This window comes from Osmerus mordax, chromosome 2, assembly GCF_038355195.1.
Source record: "Osmerus mordax isolate fOsmMor3 chromosome 2, fOsmMor3.pri, whole genome shotgun sequence".
Lineage (NCBI taxonomy): Eukaryota > Metazoa > Chordata > Actinopteri > Osmeriformes > Osmeridae > Osmerus > Osmerus mordax.
This window is the reverse complement of record NC_090051.1, coordinates 19,680,318-19,699,573: the sequence shown is the minus strand read 5'-3', so window position 1 is coordinate 19,699,573 and position 19,256 is coordinate 19,680,318. Positions and strand designations below refer to the sequence as shown.

Below are 19,256 nucleotides of genomic sequence, written 5' to 3'. Positions count from 1 at the left end.
ATAAACTCAATGACTTTTTTTTTGTTGTTGTTGCCTTTGGCGGTTTAAGTCTTCAATGTGTTTTGAATTTCAGCTGCAACAACATGGCACATTGTTTACTCTTTTTTTCTTATTTACCATTTACAGCATGGAATTCATGTAATTATCATTAATTATCATCATTAAAACCCTACCCTACATTTTATAATTTAGTTTGGATTCAAAACAGTTTCTTATATACTAGTGTAATAATTGGACCAATACGCTGTTCCTATTGGTCCAGAAGACGTTCTCAAAAGTTAATAAATCCGTTTATATACCTCCTGAAAGTTCGCAGAGGTAAATAAACGTTTTTACAGACCTAGCAACAAGCGGTCAAAATAGGTGGTAAAAATCACCTTTTTCAGGTAATGTAAAAATATGAACATACAGTTTAGGGGATAGGCCTGTGGAGTTGAAAATGCTGTCAATAAAACACAAAAATTACTCCAACCTGAGTTACCAGGTACAGATTCAAATCGGATACAGAAAATGAGTACTGGACATCAACACAACCCATGTAAACATTTTCTTGCTGATTAAGCTGTTATGATTCACTTAGATATGTATGAAACCCAACAACACAATTTAGTCCACTGCTGAGCCTGCTTAGGATGCGTATTTCAACGAAAATACGCATCAATGAAATAATTTTCTGAATCAAGTCAACAGAACCCTATAGGTGCACCCATGACAAGCCTGGTAAACCAGGAAGTATTCCTTAGCTATAAGTTGACCTTTTTCTATTGAGGAGTTGATAATACAAAGACAATATAAGTACAGTGAAGTATGAAATAACGCAAACATGATGGGATCTTATTTCATCTGCACTCGGAACAACGAAACACAATCATTGGTAAGAACTGTACATGATTTGAGTTATCAAGTTAAACCTGAATAGCAACTGGTTTGTAAATGTGGTAACATTTTCCAGTAGTGTCCTTTTACAGAGTCATTTCATAAGTACATGTACTGAGTACAGTAATAGGCAATGTGAAAATGAACAACATGTATTTACACACTGCAATTATGTGACAGTACGAACCACTGTAAACGCTACTGTGCTCTTTCAATTGTGCTCTCTCCTATTCAAATTATTTACACTTGTATATATTACACATATACAATGACACTATATACTTATCCACAACAAAATTATATATTTCTATATTTTGTTTCAATTATAAGTATATTTTGTGTATAATAAGGATATTTCGTTGAACTCGATACATTGCCTATTAAATACTGTAGTACTTATGTAATGAAACTTTAACAAGAATACTGATGTAAAATGTTACTGTATATTTAATAAACAAAGGGCTTCAAAGCAAAAATGTAAGGGTAGCAGCTAACTAATATTTTGTGGTGCTGTTTAATAAGTTTAATCTTTACACACCTTTCAAAAGATAATTTAGTCTTGACTTGCAAGATGTGCAAGTCAAGACTTAGACCACATTTTATAATTTTGGTAATAAAAACGTTCTAATTCTCATCACTTCAAGCTGAGATCTCACATTCTCACAGTGGTACAACAAAATAATACATTATCTTTTACAGCATCAACAAACCAAAAGAATCAAAGTGCATGTTTTTTTCTTTTCTCACGGAGACCTACATTTCCTGTATGCAAAAAAAGTGATCTCCGTTCATCTTACGGAACAGAGTTTGACAGGGGGCCATCTGTTTAACATAGTGGAGCTGTGGCTGAAGGCAACCACCTAAGCATGGTACTGCACAGTCTCTGGGAGAGGGGAGAACCAGGACGCCTGGGGGCTCGCTTCCAAGCACCCCTCTGTATCCAAGAGGCCGAGACTGCATGAAAACCTGACCACAGCCCCAGTCTGAATACAAAAAAGCCAGCGGAAAGAGGAACCTTGCTGTCCACGTGGGGCCGGTTTCCCCAGCATTATCTCCAGAGCCGGTGCAGTTCCAGGGCTGCCAGGGCGAGCGTAGCCGACAGGACTAGCGAGGGGGCTGGGAGCGTGGCGGAGTCGTCGATGGGGCCGCTGCGGTCCGCCCCCACCACGGGGGCCTCGGTGCTGACAAAGTCAAACTCTGTGACGCAGGCCTCCGTGCAGCCACTGCCACTGGCCGAACCACTCCCCTCGTCACCTGGAGAAGCACAGCAGCACAGAGGACGGCTCAGAACAACAGAACTCACTGCTTTCTGTAATATATACAGTACTGTAATTCATATGTACTATACTATATCTATACTGTTTGTGCAAATCACATATTGCTGACATAAAAATGTGTAATTGTTTTTGTATTTATATTATTATTCTATACACTTTCATGCGTGATTGTCATGGGAAACAACATGAAAGTTGTTTGTTTACTTGTTTACTTAACTAACCCTAACCCACATAAGAGACGGTAAAGTATGCAGCGAAGACTTACTTGAGTCTTGGAAGTAGATGTCATTGCCATTGAAGGCATTTTTTAGCTTGGTGGTCATCACTCTCAAAGCCATGATCTGCTGGCGTATGAATGTGTCTGGTCTGGTGATGTCCACGCCCACCTCTGGGTTATTGACCTGATTGGTCAGTCCATCCTTGAGGACCTCTGGGAAATACCTGATGGTCCAGACAAAAACAAACGTGGTAATAAACAAAAAACACAGCTACCATGGTTAAACTGAAAAGACCTGCCATATCCACGGCCAAATATTTTACTTTCTATTCTTCTCCTATTTTAAGCACACCTAGGCCAAGACCAGTAATTAGAAAATTAGCAAAATGCTTCAAGTGGAACATTGCAGCAACATGGAGCGTTCGGGTGAATAGGGATGAAGCCAGGGAGGCTAATTCCACCAGACAGCCTCATAACAGGCTGTCCTGGTCTCTCTGGCATGCTGGGGATGTCACAGAGAACTCTCCAGAATAGGAGGCTGTGTGCTGGTCCCCCTCCCCGCCTCTCTGCCCCCCCCTCCTCCCCTCCCCTTCAGTTAGATAACGCAGGGTGAGAAGAAGCTGCTCTCTCTCTCTCTGCAGTTCTTCATCTTGTTGTTTTTGTCCACTGGTCACATTCTGACAGGAGGGCCGAGCCAGAGTCTGTTAGGGTAGGATAAACTCTTGACCCTGCGTATGTTGGGGAATGTGTTGACACAATTGTAAGATATTTCTCTGGGGAAAACAGCCTCGACGGGTGTATCCAGGACGTGTCCGGCAATTTTTTTTAAACTTTAATTTCACAGACTACTTCTTCTGAACTGGTTGGACAACATAATTACTTTTCGCTGGAACAAACAATTTTTCTGTTATTTATACTAATGTAAAAAAAAATGGAAGCACAAAAATAAATGGAATGGAACACATGGATGTAAAGCAGAAAGCAACACAGTTGTCTTCCCTTCTGAGGCGAGGCAACATTTAAACTTCAATTGTCAAACATTCTGGTTAATAATGCACATTTTCAGAGTGAGAAACGTGAGAGAACTGGTTGCAAAGAAACAACAAAGCAATTTCAGCAAACATTTAAGGGTCTCTCTGGGGGGCACCAGTTACAGTAAGACGCTGCCTGGTCTGACTGTTGAACAACTCCTTGGAGGGACTTGAGATTGTTTGTCTTCCACTTGTGTTGCCTCCGACAAAATTCTACTCCAAAGAACGAAAGGCTCTTCAAGCAACTGCATGTGAGTCGGTGGGTGCAAAAACATAATCCAGGGTTCCTAATTCAGAGCTCAGACATATTACACAATTAATTGGGAGGATTTAAAACGTTTTTTTTTTTTTTTTTTTGGTCTTTGTGTTAGTGGCTGCATAAGTACCTCTCTCACCAACCGTCTCTGGAGGAGGGGATCCCTCTCTGAATTGCTCCTCCCAAGGTTTCTTCAAAAAAAATTCTCCTGTTGAGAGTTTTTTGGGAGTTTTTCCTTGTCTTCCTTGAGGGTTTAGGTTGGTTGAGGGGCAGTTCTATGGGCGTATGTGAAGCCCTCTGTGACATGCTTGCGTGTAAAAAGGGATATACAAATACATTTGATTTGATTTGATTACCTGCCCTTGGTGTGACCATTCCAACACTGGTAATCACTGGCTTCCCCAGCAGTGACACGGTCCTCCTGACAGATGGCTTCAGGCACGCTGGACCAGAACTTCCTGTAGAGCTTCAGTTTCTCCTTAATGTCAATCACCTGGACACAAGAAGGAGGGACACCAGTCAAACAATTGATGGGCTTGCATGAGAAATTTAACCCACAAAACTTTGCGTGACACGCAAGTCAGAATGACGGGTTAACAATCAGATGTGATGTGCCATGCAGATGACTGGTGGAGGACTAATGCTCACAGAGGCCTCCCTGCTTACCACCCCCGCAGAGTGAAATTCACACATTTGCATGACAGTCACACACCAACAACTGGAGCATGTTTCAGCACTTAAGCTTCATGAATCTGACTTGTGCCAAAAAAAAGTTCACATTTCCATATTCTACTGAAGTGAGGGGGAAAACCTGATAGGTAAAGGTAGGCCCCATTACCTGGCTCCCCCGTCATGCTGAGGTCTGAGTTGGAATACTGAACCTGAGCAGAACATGAAAGGTGCTGTTGTGCCAGTGTGGCATTGCTGTAGGGCCTGACACTGCTTTTGATGTGTTAATCCTGTCACACAGATACCAAAGCACTTTAACAGTTCTGATCCTGCCCAGAGGGTCAGCACTCACTGCAACAAAATGACCCACCATGTTCAACTTAACCACACGTGCCCCAGTATTAAACACCACGCAGAGACACAGTTAGACGGTATACATTACCACTGTGAGTAAGGCACCAGACACATACAGTGCCAAACAGATTGTGCCCATTTGTGATGAACCATATACATTTACATTTAGTCATTTAGCAGACACTCTTATACAGAGCGACTTACAGTAAGTACAGGGACATTCCCCCCGAAGCAAGTAGGGTGAAGTGCCTTTCCCAAGGACACAACGTCATTTTGCACGGCTGGGAATCGAACTGGCAACCTTCAGATTACTATACCGACTCCCTCACCGCTCAGCCATCTGACTCCATATACTGTATACTGATAAACCATATACTGTAATTACAATATATTTTCCTGCCATATTCAATGCAACCTGATCACATCAGTTGGTTTCAGACTGAACCGGTTCAAATAGCTGTATGCAGGAGTGAATACAATTATATATATTCCAAATGTAGTTATTTAGATTCTCTATAGGCCAGCGGTATGCCATTTCATACAAAATATTTAATATTGAATATGTTTGTCTTTCTCTCCATCCTCTTGAATACAAACTGATATTCCCAAAGAGCACTTTAAGTGCTCAAAAAAGAGATTTAAGTATTTTCTGAAATTGTATTTGACTTTTGTACTGTATTTGACCTCAAATGCCTCAGAAGACCAAAGAAGGGAGAAGAAAAAAGAGGTATAAAGTGCTTTCATATGAGCAGCACAGATGCAATTTACTTCTTTAAACTGCTTTTCAGTCAGAGTCAGTCTGGCACTCTACTGTGCTTTCCCTATGAATAAATAAAGAGAGTCTGGGGACAGCCTAAGCAAGCACCAGCAGAGCTGGTAGGAAATCAGTGTGAACACAAGATGGCACTATCTATCTGCGAAACTAACAGCGTCTGAGAGCAAAAAAAGAACTAAGATCGAGAATGAGAAATGGAAAGAGAGAGACAGAGAGAGAGTCAAAGAGAGGAGAGGCTCAGAATTCCAATCTAATCAAGTAAATTAATAAATACATAAATAAACATGGATTATACAAATCATTCATAATTAATACTCATGTAACAAGGCCACGTTTAAACTGTGCTGTCTCTTGCGGTGCTAATATGCAATGGGAATAGCAAATGGGAATAGAAAATGGGAATGGCAAACTGGGCAGGCTAGCATGTGATAACACAAATTGGTTACATGTACTGTAAGTTAATGTATTCAGCCAACCCGCCATGAGAAGAGGAAGAAATATGCTGATTGCATCACTGAATAAATGCACACGTTTAATTGAAACAAAAGGTGGAGAACTAATATTCATCACATTGGAATAAACATCTTTTAATCTCCGCATAAATCTAGCTAGCATGATGTAGGTAGCAAACAGTAGCAGGTATATTCCTCTGCATCAATCCTAAAGACAAACACGGTTGGATCAAGAGGCACGGATTAAAGTGAGGAGAATCAAGAGACAGCATGATCAAGCAAATAAAGAGGTGTTGGCAACAACCTTCTTGTTACCTGTTACTGACGGCCAGACAGAGAGACCATCTCCTTATGAGTTGCTGATCAGAGGGTGGTCGAAATAGACCTGAAGAGCACTGCCTGACATGCAGCATCTCAGAAACCAACCACGCTTTAATTTTTCAAACCAATGTGATCCAAACGGATGATTACAGGCCTACGTGTTGGATGATGGCAAAGGCTTTGGACATGAAAGGTGTTATTGATGCAGTAAAACATGTTTCTGTCCCTCATGGATGACAGGACCAATGACAGGATTGCTGATAGGAGAGGTGTTGACTGTCAAAAGATGTGAGCCTGATGTTTATCATGTCATTTTCTCTCATGTGGCACTTAGAGGAACACTTAAGATAAATTACAACTAAGCAGTGTAATTATGTTTCCTTCGGCTGTCACACAGACACAATCACACCGGAGCCTCTGTAAACATGTGCATGCTATACTCACAGTGGGGGTACTTATACTATGCCAAGTAAGAGGACCCTGGACAAGCCTATTACAGGGCCTGTGTCGCCAAACCTCTGTGCCCTACATTCTGCTTAATGCATCATGTCATCTATAATCCATCACTCCTCAAAGCACCAGCAGTCCTTTTGGTTAATGATTTTTTTTCCCTACTGTACTGTAACTCTACAGGACATTGTGTACCCATGATGCCTTTCTGACAGGAGCTACCAGGTAGACAGACAGGGGGAGCCGTACGTCCGGACCAACACACACGACAGGGGAAAAAGTAATTAGGAAATGCGAGGCTGTCCACGGATTGGTGAGGATAAAGGTTTTTGCAGGTTCACAGAGACTTAGGAGAGCTTTCTAGTCTTGTTTTGTACAGTACCTGCAGCATTGATGGAAAAGATTGTCTGCATATTGTAGTGACAAGCTTTTTCACATGAAGGTCAAGGAACAGGGAATGGAGTGGAGTGACTATATTGAAGATTAAACCTCAAATTCAATTTGAGGATTGAATTGCGGCGACAGTCAAGTCTAGTCTTCTGTATCTATGGACAAAAACTGTACATTCAGTCCTATTGTCATTCTCTCTCTCTCTCTCTCTCTCTCTCTCTCTCTCTCTCTCTCTCTCTCTCTCTCTCTCTCTCTCTCTCTCTCTCTCTCTCTCTTCTCTCTCTCTCTCTCTCTCTCTCTCTCTCTCTCTCTCTCTTTCTCTCTCTCCATCCCTCTCTCTGTCCCCCTCTGTAGCTGTCTGCAGAGGGATTACCAGGGACTCTAACTAATGGCTGTAAACAGCAATGCAGGGGATTAATCCAGCTGTAAACCTCATTAAAAAGGATCCTGTTATGAGCTAATGCTCACAGTAAATAATACACAACAGTACCTGTCATACGGTAGGCATGGCTTCACCCTTTCACATCATCGACCATGGAAAATGCTTTAAAATTCAAAGCAGCATGTTCCAAGCCTAACACACTGCATAAACAATATTTACCCACAGTAGAAAATAATTGGATAGTTAGAAGTAGACAAATATATGAAGAATATGTACAAATGATCATCATTTGCAAACAAACAGTACAATTCATCAAGATAATGAGGATGGTGAACACATGGTAATTTGTGTATAATGTTCAAACCAGTTCATCACTGAAAGCTAAGCACACTGGTAGCAGCTGCTTGGTTAGTGCTCGATGTGAGTTTATGTGCATGACAATCCAATCCCGATTTGCATGTGTGTTTATGTGTGTCCGTGTGTCAGTGGGGGTGTACGTATGTTGATCAAACAGTTGCTGGGTTCCACCTTTCAGCACAGTGTACCAGTGTGCGTCCACTGTCCCTGGATCAGTAGCGTTCAGATGCCCTTGCCTATCTGCAGATCAGAAGCTGACATGTCACAGGCTTTGAAGCTGCAGTCCCAGTCCTTGCTGCTTTACAATGTCAGCAGCCCAGCCTCTGTACACTGGTGCTGTGCTGACAGGCTGACCGAGGATCAATCTGCCTTTCATATGACTTTAACCAGACCGTCTTCAATACCACACACACACGTAGCACGCGCGTACACACACACACATATACTGTCTCTCTCTTTCTATCTCACTCTGTTTTTCGTTATTTCTCTCTCTGGCATATAGTACCGTACACACATTTTAAACTGGGGTAGTTGTTGCTTTTGAGGATGTCATGAGGAAATGGGTGAATGATAAACCTTTGTTTCTTACATGAAATCAAAGGATCATATATCAGACGTCTTCAATGTCTAACATAAGTATCCCTCTGCGACTGGTCAGAGCTAAATTAGTGCAGGCTCAATCTAATCATAGCCTGTGCAACAGGTCTCCCCACAGAAACCGCAAGGGCCTGACTACTCGGTGATCAACATATTTTCCCTGGCAACTGTTGTTACCGTCTGCATTAAAATAGTTTTTCATTTGATATGAATGCTGGATTCAACGTGCATCTCAATGACAGAGTTCAAGGAGTCTGTCTGCTCCCCCAGCTAGCACTGGGAACCCACACATCCTTGTCTCTCAATAACAGTCCACTGCAAGGTTAACAATTCATCAGACAAAGTCTGTGCAAAGTCGGAAGAAACATCGGAACAACATCAAAACAAACCATTTGAACGTGAACTTGAAGTTGTACAAAACCCTCTATGCTGAAACTATAGTTTCTTTTCTACTCGATATGGCGTTGTCATAGGCAGCAACCCTCAGGATTATGTTTGTTCCAATGAATGTTCAGCAAGGACAGATCTGGGGTGCTCAGGAGGTTTACCTTTTGTAAAACAAATGTGATGAAAGTGTTCTTTGGTAGGGAACACAAAAGTTCAGAAAACATCTTCTCGGAAAAAGCCTTTATTCAGATATTCAGCTATTTCATGGTGAAATACTAAAAACATAAACGTACAGCTAGGTCAAAACCCACGAGTGGTACAATCAGCCTTGGATATGTGTGTGTGTGTGTATGTGAGTGTGTGTGTGCCTGTGTACGGGGGGGGGGGGGGGGTCTGAGTCTGGTGCCCCTGCGGGTGTGTGTCCCTCGACACGGCTATTTAATCACTGGTGTCTTACACCTCATAAAGCCCTTCCTGCTGGGCCTGGGTCCACCCATAAACAGCGAAGCTCTCAACCACAACTTGCCATCTGTCTCCAAAAACACTTTTTGCATATGAATAAACCGTAGCGCAAGATAATATTGGTCGAGAAAGAATACACGAAGTAAATGACCTTTGTTGTTATGTTTTGAATAGCAAGTGGTTCAACCATGGATTTTCGTCTGCATTAGCGCTTTTGTCCTTGTCTGGTAAACAGTCGTGCTCCCTGAGAGGTGACTGGGGTTAGTGCTCAGAGCAGGCAGCAGTCTGCACATACTCGTGGGCTTCTCTCATTTAATCAATACCCATCAACTGAGGGCAAATACAAATATGTTTCCCCTCTGTGACTCGGCGCTAGGTCACCCCTGAAAGAGATCAACCAGCTGTTAATGCTTTCAGTCTGTACACACAGGAACATTACACCCAGAAAGCTACTCCTGCAGTTGCCACTCAGGCAACGCCACCTTCACTCTCTGAAGTACACCAGTAATACTTATGCTGAGTAAACGGTACCTTGAGTCAAATGTCTCGCTTGATGAGTTCGACAACGTCGTCACGTTCCACCAAACCCCATAGTCCCTACAGCTACCCCAACTTCGACTGCAAGCCAGAGTTTCACAGCCAGCCCCAACCATAGTTTACACCCCAGCCCCAGCCCCAACCCCAACCATAGTTTACACCCCAGCCCCAGCCCCAACCCCAACCATAGTTTACACCCCAGCCCCAGCCCCAACCATAGTCTGCACCCCAGCCCCAGCCCCAGCCCCAACCATAGTTTACACCCCAGCCCCAGCCCCAGCCCCAGCCCCAACCATAGTTTACACCCCAGCCCCAGCCCCAGCCCCAACCATAGTTTACACCCCAGCCCCAGTCCCAGCCCCAGCCCTGGCACCATCTCTGTTCCCAGCCTCACTCCCAGCCACCAGCCCTGTTTCCCTAAAAGCCTGATTATGTCTGTGCATCAAATCTGACCAGGCGGAAGGCTATGATTTAACACGGAGATCTCAGCATAGCGGTGGCTATCCTGCCAGTATATCACCCCCATCCCCCCAGTGACGGCACCATATGTCCACTCCAGCCTTGTCGCTCCAGCTGATAGCACTGTGTTTCCTGGGCACGCCAGCTACCTGATGGAAGCTGAAATCTTATTGTTATTCAAATGTACTATTATTTCCAGCTATCTTTGATTTAGCGGCAACGGATGAGAACAATGAGAGAAATGCAGAGAGATCCATCTTTGCGTACAACCTGACAAAGATGGAAAGGATGACATAGTTGCAAGCAAGGCAACGTAACAAAGGCAATGAATATTTATCACTGTTCACAAGGTTTCCCATACATCGCTCTTTGATATATCCAATCTTCGTTTTAGACAAGGAGATAAGGTTCACATGCGCAGCAGTGATGAAACACTATTCTGATCTATTTTTCCATCTATAGGCAGGCTGTAGTTTCTGTGGCAGTGGCAGGCAGATTGGTGTTGATTTTGAAACTCCATAAAACATTACAAAAACTGTAATATAGTGCTGAATGCTTCAAATAAAGTGACAGCTCTTGTCAAGGGCAAGTTTTGATTCCGCCTCTAAATATGTAGCACACTGAATATTGCATTCTGTCTCAGTTCTGATAGACCCTGGAGGTGTCTCATCACTCTACAACTCTCAACACATCCTATTAACTTCAGCTTGCCACATGCATTGCTGAAATTATTCATCAGACACATCAATTTAGCCCTTGACTACCTGTAATATAATTAAAAAACACTGCCTGGTTCCCAAAATAGCTAAAATAGTGTTGTTTCAAGGGATGCATAATTACCTGCTAATGGCTTCACTCTCTGTGGGCTAATTTGGTCAGGTTCCATCACAGGGAGATGTGTCCACTTCTGTCTGATGTTTCATTTCAGCCCCCACAAAACATCACAGGAGCAGATAGATTAAGACCTAACACTACCTGTAATAATGAGGGGGTTTCTGTGTAAAGACTCAATTTGTAACCAGTAAAGGGAAGTGCATTTGTACTCATTACCATGCATCTTCATAATTTACAAAGAAATCAACTTTCTTTGTTCTTTGTTCATTTAAATACATGTCATTTGTCCTTTGTTCATTAAAATATAACCCGCTTTTAAGTGCTTTAATTGTTGTACCAGAGCCAACCCTCAGGAGCAACACAGTGTTGAAGTGGGCTCACCAATTACTGTATTTGGCTACTTCAGTTGTTGGTAAGGCATCGAGCACTACTTACACACTGGCTAACTGACCTCGCAGTGTGCTCCATTCCAAGCAGCCCTTTTTACATATCCAGTGTTCCAGACCCCGGGCTTGTTCCCCAGGTGACCAAGCAGTTAGTCTATATACTTTATCATGGTGAGCTCAATTTATCAAACAAGCATCCCTTGGTGAAGAAAAATGACAGAATATTGATGAAATGGTGGTGAGTTTGTGCTGGTGATTTGCCCTAGGCTAGTAGAGGAGAAGATGTTGAGAGAGGGAGATGATTAAAGGGGAGCTTGACGCCGTAGAGAAGAACAGAAAGTGATCCTGAGCCGGGCTCTCTCTCTTTTGCTCTCTCTCTCTTTTTCTCTCTCTCTCTCTCTCTCTCTCTCTCTCTCTCTCTCTCTCTCTCTCTCTGTCTCTCTCTGTCTCTCTCTGTCTCTCTCTCTCTGTCTGTCTCTCTCTTTCTTTCTCTCTGTCTCTCTCTCTCTCTGTCTCTCTCTCTGTCTCTCTCTCTGTCTCTGTCTCTCTCTCTCTTTTCCTCTCTTTTGCTCTCTCTCTCTCTTTTGCTCTCTCTCTCTCTCTCTCTCTCTCTCTCTCTCTCTCTCTCTCTCTCTCTCTGTCTCTCTCTCTCTCTCTCTGTCTCTCTCTCCATCCCTGCTGTTCCAAGATCCCTAGGGAGGTAGTGGGGCCAAAGTGTAATGGGGCCAATGTGTCTCATTAACGTATTGACAGATATGAAGAGAAGTAGAGCTTTAATGGCACGGCCATTAGTCTCCATGAAAGAGCGATCTATGGGTGGAGCTCAGTGAATGAGGACACAGTGAGAACATGACAGAAAACATGACAAAGGATCTCTTAATAATCATCATTTTTGTCCTCTCCATAAAACCTCACATACCTGGGAAGATCTGTCTTGTTTCTGAAGTTCTGTAGTTTATTTCAAGTCTGATATTTTTGCAACTGGGTACAGCCTTCCAACAATGAATACATTTTGTATGAGTATTTGATGAATGAAAGTAGCTTCCGTACACCTTAATGCTGAATGTTTATTTTTAATAAAAAGTTTATTTTGAATATGATCAGAGATTATATAGATCAGGGTATTGGTGCAAGTTTCTTATTAGTTGGAGTGTTGCTTGGAACTTAAACTTGGAAAAGTAAACTTCCTGCAAAGTATAGCTAAAGAACGGCTTGGTGCCAGGACTGTTCATCTGCACAAGCAGAGCAGAGTGACGTTCTTGGGGATTCAACCTACTTTTTCACTTGGGTTTTAAACTCTAAACACGGCTATGCTGTCAAGAGAGAACTTTTCATTCTCAGAAGAGACTCTCGTGAAGGCAGCTTGAGAGCTAATCAAAACAAAATCGTAACCCTTTTTTTTATTTCATTCCAATGAGACCAACACATTATTGCCAACGGCAACTTCAACACAACTCCAACACAAATGATAACTTCAATACAACTCCAACACAAATCTTACACAAAACACAACTCCCCTTGTTTGACTAGTCATAGGGGGGTACATTTGGAGATCGCACTGCATGTGGGCAACAACAACTAATATAGCTATCGTGCTCTCAAGTCACCAGTGTGAATTTCCTAGGCAACAGGCTGGTAAATGACTTCATACGTAAGTGGCTGTAGATGCTTTGAAGCACACACTAAGCAGGTTAGGTCCCTCTGTGTGTTTGAACGTTTATCTGGAGCCAGTTTCTCGGGTGGTTATCCATGATTGCTGGTATTTGCTGAATTTGTCAGGCTACCATTTTCAACTATTACATTGGTATGAAAGAGTGCAGCTCCTTCTACAGAGCTAGGAATGCTATCATATAAAAGGACTCTGGTTTTTACAATGTTTATTTTTATGTGGTCTGAGGATTCAAAACAATTATGTTAGAATCTGTGGAATCTACATAATAGCATGTCTTAGGTTAGAAAGAATAAATAAAACAACTGTGAGAAGGGCTATGTGGATAGGCCTATTTATTTCCATTAAGCCGTATCCCAAACCAGAATGTTTCGGTGGCTTAAAATGGTCCAGGGCTGTTGAAGCATTACGTACGGGTCAAGACTTTGGGGAAGGAGAAGATGGATGTCTTCTGGCAGTGGCATATGACTCCAGCAACCACACTGGCATTTCATATTTGTTCCCCTGTGAACAGCAACAAACTGTCAAATACAGAACATACTGTATTCTTTTTCTGGAAATTAAAGAAGGAACTTCACAGAGGGGAGGGAATGACTGCCAGCATGACACAGATTACAGCATTAGAAACGGTGAGATGAAGTGATATTTTTAATGGTTGTAATCAAAGGCCAGAATCCCAGATAAGGCAGTGTGCAGCCGACTGCTGGGTTGCAAGATGATGATCATCTAATTAGGACTGGCTGTAGCCTGGTATCTATGGCAGTGCTCTGGAGGTATCCAATTTCCTTCACTGCACATAAGGCGCCACGTCCACGTACAGAGAGCGGACTTCAGTCTCCCAAATGCAATCAATGAGACCACAATTAATTTCCGTCCACACTACTGTATAGAGGCTGGAGATCACATGGGTTCTGCAAGTGCGTGCAAATGGATCTCAGCGTATCAGTTCACAAAAAAAGGGAAATCAAGCTTTTGGAATCTTGTAAATTGTCCAGTTACTAATTCCACCGACGAGGTTCATGTTGCTCATGCGACATCCCACATCAGCTCCACAATCACTGAAACTAGAATCCAAGCACAAGCGGTAGACACCAACTGACTGTGCCAGCATGGCCGCTCAATATGAATCCTGACCTACGACACGACATCTTCTAAATTACACATTAAAAACCCTCAGGTCCTCATCAACCAGCGGTTAGGGCCTTCGAGCCTGACACTGCTGGTGCCTTCCAGTCTCTCTGCTCCATCCTATATCCATTCCTCTCTGGTGGCAGTGACGGTGTCCTGTGACAGGATGTCAGGCAATTAAGCAGTCGTGCCTCATTGAGCTGAAGGTGGGTCGACTCCTGCGGGCTGCTCCGTAAAAACCCGCACAGGCGACGCGCCCAAGGTGCACCCTGGGATACCTCCAGTGTCCGGGACTCAGCGCTAGCAACGTTGGAAGTCAGACGCCTAAACTCCTAATCAAAGGACGCTTCTGCTTTGCAACTGGGCTACAATCACGAGCAATGTCACTGTCACCGGTGATTATGATGTTACGGAATGTAAACCAGGACGGTGAGTGGGGGACGAGGGAGATGTAAGGGGGGAGGAACCCTCCCACTGGGAATCCAGACGTCCCTGATGATGAATAAACAGATAGACGCTGTGATGCTGATAACTGCCTGAGCAGCAGGGGGTTGGGGGTGGGGGGGAGGGGTTGGGGGGGGGGGGGTTGGGATGGGGGGGCTGCAGATACTGGAGACGGCAGGATCTTGTTTAATGACGGTCGAAGGGAGGTAATCCTCTTGGCTGTGGGGGGAGTTTTCACTGTGTGTGTTTGTGTCGTATCTGGACAGAGAAGCGCCGCCCCCACATTGGAACACAAATGCGTTCAGTCAACTGCTGTCAAAGATAGTGACACATGAGTGACTTAACACAGAGCTGTCATAACTTCTGTCGAAGAGCTCTGTAACTTCAGGGTGCGAGTGTGAATGTCTTCTGTTATCAATGATACAGAAGGATAAGGTCGCAAAGCTGTTGCAACATGACTGGCAATTCCGTTTCAAAGAAGCTTGTCAAATGTCTATTGCTTTGAGACAACGGCCAGCTTCACGTAAGCAAACAATTACACAGACTTCGAACGCGGAAGAGTGCACAACACAAGTATGAAAACGGCAGCAGCCAATTCCCCCAAACTCATAAGAACTTGAAGAACCGTGTGGTACCATGGTGTCTGGCTCTGAGCTGGGGAGCTACCCTGCCAGGGGAACCTGCCAGGCAAACAGAGCTGCAGGTCCCAGTCTGCCCATAGTTCCAGCAGCACACGGACACCAATAATGGAGCTCCCGTGCTTAGGTGTCCTTGTCTAGCGATCACATGTCCAAAATAAGCTCCTGCCACTCACCACCCACCTTATGGGAATCTCCAAGCAGGCTAATTGCCCAGTTATTCATGAGCAGACTGGAGTCTTCTTTTTACTGTGTCATTAGTGCAGCCCTGGACACATCACCATTGCCATGGCCACTCGCCCATCCTCCAAGCTTTCCCTCCTTCCCACCTCTTCCTCACTCTCCTCCTCCTCCACTTGCTCCTCCTCCACCTGCAGACTTTTACTGTGTCAGCTCTGATGGAGTAGGTCACCTAGTGATTGGCTGCGGCCCTCCAGGAGTTGACTCCATTAGCTAAAGCAAGGGAGGTCTCAGATGTGTCTCGATAGATAGAGTGGGCTGGGAAAAACATGTCCCAGATCTCCAGAGAGGAGAAACTGCAGCACACCTCACCAGCTCTTCCCAGTGGTAACAGCAAAGAGGCCGTTTAATACAACGTTCATACAGATGACATTTGACAAAAAGGCCAATAAAACACAGTGGTTGCGACCAAGGTCTGGAGAATTCCAAAAATACAACTCCTTGTGAATCAAACGAGGACTATTTCGTCATAACATAAAAAGGTCATTTGAAGTGTGTTCTTATGGGAGCAGAGTGTGGGACTGCGGAATATATCAGGTGCTTTGAACTACATGAGCTTGGATGTCACAGAGCGTGTTTAGGATGTCGCCATTTAAAATATACCTGTAATACAGGATCTAGTATAAGGCAACTATGAAATACATGTGATTTATTTCAACAACAACTTTAAGGGAACCATAAAGGAGGGGAGATGAGAGACAATGGTGCCTGGAAAACACCTCTGATGGGAAGGGAAAGCCGAGATTAATTATGAAATGTGTAAATCTTACGCTGTGCTGCATTGCACTCCAGACAATCCTCTGATGTGCAGCAGAGAAAAAGAAAAGAGAGTTGATTAAACACAGCAAAGCACAGGAGGAACGTGAAAATGCAAGAACACAAGGTCTCAGAGCATAAGCACAGGATCCAAGACTCCAACATCAGATTAAAATATGTTTTTATAGAGGACACAGTGAGGACAATTATAATTGCTTGTCATTCTGAAATTCACATTGTACTATTCCATGAATGTGTATGAAATGTCTCTGTTCTAATTAATAAAGTTCAATGACTATGAGTACAGTTTCTGGAGGGAAGGGGGTGATATATGTCTGTGTTTACAGTATGTGTTTGCAAAAAAGGTAGATTGAGTATGAACTGAAACAACAAAAAAGACTATCTTTCCTAAGGTTGAATATTATTCAGGTGGCAGTAATAGTAACCGAGAGGACTTTTTGCAAGACATATAAATAGTACTGGATGATCGAGAGACAAAATCAGCCAATTTGTGGAACTTTTAGCTCTGGCTCTCCCACTCTGGATGCTAAGGAGAGCAGAGCACTTGCTGTGAGGGGTAATCCCTGATGAGAACTGTCCCTCAGCTCAATTGGCCTGCCAGCTCCATGTTAACCTCTGGCCTCAGTAGCACGCAGCTCCGGTGTCAAGGTTGTCTGAGATTAAAATCTCGACTGGATCCAACGAAACAGCCCGGCGTTAATCTGATGGACCGTGAGGGCTTTTGCGACACAAACAGATAACTGGATCCTTCTCGCCTCCCGTCAAGCGTCGGAAAAATCCCGTCTGTGTTGTTTCTTCATTTGTGAAGTTCAAACGCTGAGAGGGAAGCGGATAGAACCTGGCTCACCTTTCCCTGCCCTCGTGGCATAAAGCTGATGATTTGTTAACAAACAGGGATCGATAGGGAGCCCTGGATGGAGGACGAGTACAAAGAATTAATTTCCGGCTCCGGGGCCTACCATGGCAAATCATCAGCTTTAATCAACACTGTCAAGTCAGAAAGACAAATGGTGTTTACACCGAGGCAGAGTCCCGTCTGAGCACAAAGCCCTGTCTGACTCCACATGTCCCTTAACTGACGGTCTCAGCGTCTGGGCTGGTGTGTGTTTGTGTGTGTGTGCTGCAGAAGGAAGTACTAGTCCACCTCTGTGTTTTGGATGCTTTTCACTGTGTCTCTGTGAGTTTGTTTTCTGTTTCTTATCATTTTGTGTTGTTGTTGTTCACTAATCTACATCTGTGTCAGCGTTAGTGTGTGTGTAAAGCAAAGATGCTTGTGTGTGTGTGTGTGTGTGCCTTACCAGTCGGTCCAGGCTGGTACCAGCTGCAGTGGTCGGCCTCTCTTCTGGGCTGTAGGGTCTGAAGCGGGCGTTGAACACATCCGAAACGCCCCGGGCAGACCTGCCCATTCCTGAGGGTTTGGGCTGGCCACAGCCTTGGAAAACCTGCAATTATACAGAGATGGGTATCCAACTGTCGGACTGCAAGACCAGCTAGAATTACGTGGGATGTGGACAAGAGGGAAAAGGATGCTGTTTAGTTAAGGCTGTGTGGATGGTTCACCCCCCACAGCAGCAACATGACAGAGCTCAGTGGCACATTCATCTGACCATGTAGATAGGTTGTTGAACTGGGGCATGACCAAGCTTATAAAAAGATCATGGAGTTAAGTTTATAGAGGATAACGAGAAACGCACCGCAATATACTTTCAAGATAAACAAAACAGCATGTGTACTGTAGGAAGCCAACCAAGCATTTAGCCTTGAACCATCTTAGGCATCCAGTATTGTGTAGGCCAAATATTCTCCTTACAACCACCTAATTTTTTTCAAGCTGTGACTACAATTTTGTGGGCAAAGGGAAGTGCAGTAAAACACAGGAACACATTAACTACTGTTAGTTGAACTAAGATTATCTGACCAAAGGAGAAAACATGCAATTCAAATGCAAAGACCTAAAAATGGACATATAATTAGAACGTGTTGCAAGAGGCACAAACCTAAAGACCTAGGCTCGTTGGATAAAGTTCCAAGTTTACACATGCTTTCACCTGGTGTCTCACTGTAGAATGAGGATATGAATCATATTCTCTCAGTGAGGTTTTTTACTTTGAAAAGTTTTTAAATAATCGCCTGGAGTTTAGACACTGTGTGGACTCTTAGGAATACACTCGCTTGACATACCCTGTAGGAGACCTGGGCACTGTTGTCCTGCATATTCATGATGGCCTCTGAAATCTTGACATCAATAGGATCCATGACAGATTCAATGTTGAAAGGTCCCTCCAGTCTCTGTGCCACCAGCAACATGGCATCTGTCACAATAGCAGTAGAGAGCAAGGGGATGGAGAGGGAAGGAGGGGGAGAGAGAAAGGTAGAGTCAGAGAGTAGGAGAGCGAGAGAGAGACAGGTAGAGTCAGAGAGTAGAAGAGCGAGAGAGAGAGAGACAGGTAGAGTCAGAGAGTAGGAGAGCAAGAGAGAGAGAGAGAGACAGGTAGAGTCAGAGAGTAGGAGAGCGAGAGAGAGGGACAGGTAGAGAGGGGAGGGAGAATCAGTCTTTAACATTTATAAATGTGAATGTAACGTTGCACCTTGCTGTCACAACGTAGACACATCTACTTTTTATGGCAGTAAGGACATACTGAACACATTATGACTTGATGATTAACCTTGACCAAGACACATGAAATTCAAACAACACTTAGAATGAAAGTTTATTATGCGTAATTTATTTTAACCCATACATTTCAATGCCAATTGACAATTTGACAAACATATGTAGATTTTGCCTATGCAGTAACTTGATCTATATAATCATGGTACCCCATAATCATGTAACATTAATGCTTCTGAGAGTAAATTACATTTTTATGTATATCAGCTCAGTAGAGTCA

General features: G+C 43.6%; 1 protein-coding gene across 1 annotated transcript in view; it reads right to left on the bottom strand.

The window, feature by feature from the left end:
- Window positions 1-1,319: 1,319 nt before the first annotated feature.
- The window catches only part of LOC136962898 (glypican-6-like), a 52,896-nt gene continuing 34,959 nt past the window's right edge, over window positions 1,320-19,256 (bottom strand). The window contains exons 5-9 of the mRNA XM_067256803.1: window positions 18,547-18,677; window positions 17,664-17,807; window positions 4,014-4,150; window positions 2,419-2,594; window positions 1,320-2,130 (exon numbers count right to left, since the gene is read on the bottom strand). Of these exons, the coding sequence (XP_067112904.1) occupies window positions 1,925-2,130; window positions 2,419-2,594; window positions 4,014-4,150; window positions 17,664-17,807; window positions 18,547-18,677 (794 nt within the window). The 3' untranslated portion in view covers window positions 1,320-1,924. The remainder of the gene's footprint in view (window positions 2,131-2,418; window positions 2,595-4,013; window positions 4,151-17,663; window positions 17,808-18,546; window positions 18,678-19,256) is intronic.